Source organism: Nanorana parkeri, unplaced genomic scaffold (assembly GCF_000935625.1).
Source record: "Nanorana parkeri isolate BGI_ZX_2015 unplaced genomic scaffold, ASM93562v1 scaffold1489, whole genome shotgun sequence".
Lineage (NCBI taxonomy): Eukaryota > Metazoa > Chordata > Amphibia > Anura > Dicroglossidae > Nanorana > Nanorana parkeri.
In genome coordinates, this window is record NW_017307757.1 from 73,426 (window position 1) to 77,950 (window position 4,525).

The following is a 4,525-nucleotide window of genomic DNA, read 5'->3' on the forward strand; positions in this document are numbered from 1 at the left end:
CGCGGGTTGAGGGGGGGGGGGGGGGGGGGAAACAGCAAATACAAGTAAGCAAGCCAACAAGTTTAAAGGTTTATTAAACCCTCCGGTGTTTTTGCATATATCTACTGCTAGCAAGCAGTAGATATATGCAAAAAGTGTAAAAAAACGGGGGAAAAAACGATATAAAAGCGGTTTAAACTTACCTGTGTCTTCCCCGCGCGCTCTTGTCCGAAAATGTGAAAATTCTCGGGCAACCGCAAAGCATCTTGGGGTGGGCACATGCGCAGTTCACATTTTCGGGCGGGAGACGAGGAGAGACACAAGGTATGTATATGGACGCATGCATCCGCATGCAGACACCGTGGGACAGGAAATACCAGCAAGGACAGAGGAGTCAGAGCTGGATCGGAGAGCCGCAGCAGCGCTGTGGGGACAGATGAAAACATCAGGAAAGAAGAAGATCATCTCAGAAACATCATTAAAGGTAAGTGCTTTAATTAACATTGGGGTGGGGGGATATTTGTGACTTTAATGTCACTTTAACATAGTGTAGACATGTCAGGTTAGCTTTGCTATCTGTAAAGTGTATAATCCATATAATGAATATATAATGAAATATTGAAATATTATGCAGCTTATAAATAAGATGCAGGGGGGCTGTATCAGTTTTAATTTTTTAGACTGTTTTTCCTTTATTTTTATCTAGTGATGTGGCCATTACACACTTCGTTCCCAGGGTAACAACGCTCACTCACTCTGCTGTATCTATGGAGGAGCAGCATTGTCACTCTAGAACAGTATGTGTATTAAAACTTCAAACAGCTGTCTGTCATCTTATCTACATAATATGAGGGGTAGGTGTTCTATAATTCACAATGATGAACTGGGCAAGGCTGATAACACTATCTGAGATTTCAGAGCAGAATTATCTGCTGAGTTTAGGAAATTAGGAACGCTGGGAGGTTTCAATAGTATTTTTTTGCACTTGCTGTGTTTTAAAAGAGGCAAAACATAGGAAAATGTACATGTTTTGGACAGATGTGTGGCTTTTTTTTTATTTTGCCCAGACATACACTTTTTGGTCCCTGCAACATGCAGCTACCTTTTTTCTGCAAAGAGTAGGGGAAATAAGAGCTGGAAAGAAAAAAAATAAAGGGAAGATAATAAAGAAGGCAGAAAGAGAAAGAAAGTGGAAATGGAAGAGGAAAATGCACGGAAGATGAAGACCGAACCCTGCCCAAAAACAATTTGGCCATTTGCACTGTAAAAATACATAAACACCAATGAAGTGTGTGCATTGTGTGTGGTCGCTGCTACTTTATGTAATATTCTTACTTTCATTCCCCCTGTACAGTACAGTCATCCCGAACAACCAGTACTGAAACTTATATTACGACTGCACTACACAGCGTACAGTGGGTTGATCGCTCCGCAGCTCATCCAATCTGAAAGCAGCTTGCATTCCTTTCATCAAATGCAAGGCATTCTGTAATTGGAGGTGGTGTGGATGAATGTCACAATCTTCATACGTACAATCACAAAACGCCTTGCATTCATTGAAAAAAATGCAAAACATTTTGGAATGGATGAGCTGCAGAACAAGCAACCCGCTATGATCTCTGTACTCAACGTCTGTGTATGTTACACAGCAGCAGCCACATAGTGCACACATTTCTATAGTTTTTGTTTATTTTTACACTGTAAATGACCAAAAAATGTTTTTGGATACATTTTAGCCTCAAACATCTGACTGTGCTTCAGTGAGAGCAAAGCACAGTGAGATTGTTGTGCAATTTGAAAGGATCGGTCTAAATGTCTATTAGGGCTAACAATGTAGTTTCAGGTGACTTTGTCAGGTATAATATGCAGCATCCAAGCCCTGGTGTTATAGTCATATTCCAGCCATGGTAATAGGCCTACTGGGAAGTAGGAATGTGTAGAAGGCAGGAAGGGCCAGATGTTGATATTATCAGGAAATGTTGGAGCTTTGCGTGTTATAATGGTTCGAGTTTCAGCCATAGAGGGAGGGTATTGGAGACTGTTACAGATATCTGCAGACACCCAGCAGAATTGTTTTAAGGATGTTAGTTCATTTTTTGCAGACCATCATACTATTTGCCTAGGATTCCAGCAGTAAAGGGACAGCTTTAATCTATAGAAGGAAGTTAAGAATATGGTGAGTCAGGAACTTTATTGTATTCAATAATAAACAAGTAGAGTGAGCAGAGAGATGACACCAAGAGTCTGCTGCTGCTCTTTCAGTCAGCAGTCTAAGGGTGGAGAGATTGCACCAATGTATTCCTTATAGTTAGAGATGCACCGATACCGTTATTAGTATCGGTATGGGTGCCGATACCGAGTATTTGGGAGAGCCCAAATACTCTTAACGCTTACTCAGATACCAGAACTTCCAGTATCAGGAAGCTGAGCGGCAAGTCATTACACACCGCCAGCTTCCTGATTGGCCGGGAAGCTGGCTTAGTGTTGCTTCGTCACCAGGTATTATGGAGTCGGCTTCATAGAACTGCCATAATGTGAAAACATGCTGCGCATACTTGCTCATTGAGTGTACCATAAATCCCACCCACCACAATGCAAATTTATTTCCACTTTAACTTTACCAGCGAAGGTGGCATAATTTGTGTGGCAGATATGTCTATATCTCATGACTGGATGGAGAGAAATACAAATACTTTGGCAGGTAACAGCTCCCTTATATGGGTTTCATCTGTGTATATAGATGTTTACCTGGAGTTCTTCTTTATTAGATGCACAGTGTGAACCATGTGCCAAAAACAATACATTCTAAGAAATCCAATCTTATCAAAGTATGGAAAAATTAGAGTGCATTGGATTGTCAAGCATCATACATTATTTGTTAACTAATTTTACAGCTATAAAGGATAGCATCAGCGGCATCACTAGAATTTGGTTAGGTAACCATCGAAGTTCAACTGATAGACAAGAGGATTCTTAGAGTCTGAAAAACAATTTGTTAGCAAACTCTGGGCTCTATAGCTCCTAACATTTATTAAAGCTTAATTTGTTGGAGATAAGGAACTAGCAAGCACTGTTTATGCCAGACCCACATACTACAATGGACCTTTATAACAGTGTATATGGTATGTAACTGTTAGTTTAGACTGATGAGTACTTGATTTTCGGTTTGATTTCCTAGTAAACAAAAAGAAAGTCTCTGCGAAGATAATAAGAGAATTGTATATACTGTATATATACAAAATATATGTTGGAAGGCTAACAGGTTAGCCTGAATTTGTGGGAGGAGTCTGCGATACGGCACTCGCTGTTGCTCATTTAGACTGTCACTAATTTCGCTCCGGTCACACGAGTGTCATTGCTGTTGTTGTTTTTCAGTGCTTCCGGCAACCATGTCGCACGTTTCGGAGAGCGAGGAGTTTGTGTCTCTACCCCCGACGCCCACCAGAGGTTCTGTGCAGGGTAGTCCTCCGTCTCTTCGGGCATAGACGATTCCGAAATTGGTTTTGGAGCTACAGAAGAGGGACATTCCTTTCTCGGCCACAGCCAGGAAGGCAGAATTGTTCAAACTGTTGTTCCCCCCGGCTACTGCTAGCATCTGTTCTGAGCGCATGTCTGATCAGACACTGGCGACTTCTTTGGCGCAGATTCACGCAGCGCTGAACGGGATCACCACCTCGTTGCACGAGTTGCAGCAGAGGACGGGAAATCTGGAGACACTGGTCCCCCCGGTTCCGGCGGCAGCGGCAACGCAGGTCCCTACGGGCACGGACGCGGTTATTCCTAGCACATCCGGCACACGGGGAGACGTGCATGCAGGTATGCTGGTTTATCCCCCTAATATTACGCCGGCGCACTTTGTGCCGGCTAACCTTAAAAAGGACATTCTCGAGGGCAAGGATGTGAACCTGGCGTCGCTGCTCGTAGCCACGTACGACGTCACGGACAACAAGTCCTTCGCTTGCGGGGATGTTTCTGTCATACTGAAGGCCAGGGATCCTCGGTTGAACCGCAAGTTGTCTGTGTCTGAGTTTGTTTTGGCCTTTGGTATGTACAGGGATGTGGTGTGCTCTGCGAGCCCTGCTCGTGGGGAGGAGTTGGACATGTATTTGCACTTGGTGGTGGATCTGGGGCACAGGTACGGAGGTTTCGCCTTCTATGATTACCACAGGGCTTTCTCGGCGAAGGCCGCCGCCGTCCTGGCGCATTTCCAGTTCATGTCCAACTGGGGTAGGATGGACACCGAGCTCTTCTGTAGGCACTTCGCGGGGCTAGTGGCGCCGGTATGCACGATCTGTCAGTCGTCCGCGCACATGGCTAACTGGTGCCCCACCCCGGCGTTGGCCAACACGAACGCGGTTCTTAGACCATCTGGGTTGTTACCTAACCCGCCCGGCGGCACCTCCGCGCAGTACGACAAGTTGGGTAGGCCGATCCAGTGTCTGGGGAAAGCCCAGATCTGCAACAATTTTAATTACAAGTCTTGTAATTATCCGCAGTGTCGACTGTTGCACATTTGTTCGGGCGGCTTTAGGGCGCATCCCGAGGT

The 4,525-nt window shown here is 44.7% G+C and overlaps 1 protein-coding gene across 1 annotated transcript in view; it reads right to left on the bottom strand.

Moving 5' to 3' along the window:
• Nucleotides 1–3,589, bottom strand: part of LOC108798495 (programmed cell death 1 ligand 1-like) — a gene marked incomplete at its 3' end in the record, with an annotated part of 45,717 nt that extends 42,128 nt beyond the window's left edge. The window contains exon 1 of the mRNA XM_018570258.1: nt 3,378–3,589. Within this exon, the coding sequence (XP_018425760.1) occupies nt 3,378–3,589 (212 nt within the window). The remainder of the gene's footprint in view (nt 1–3,377) is intronic.
• Between the last annotated feature and the right edge of the window lie 936 nt (nt 3,590–4,525).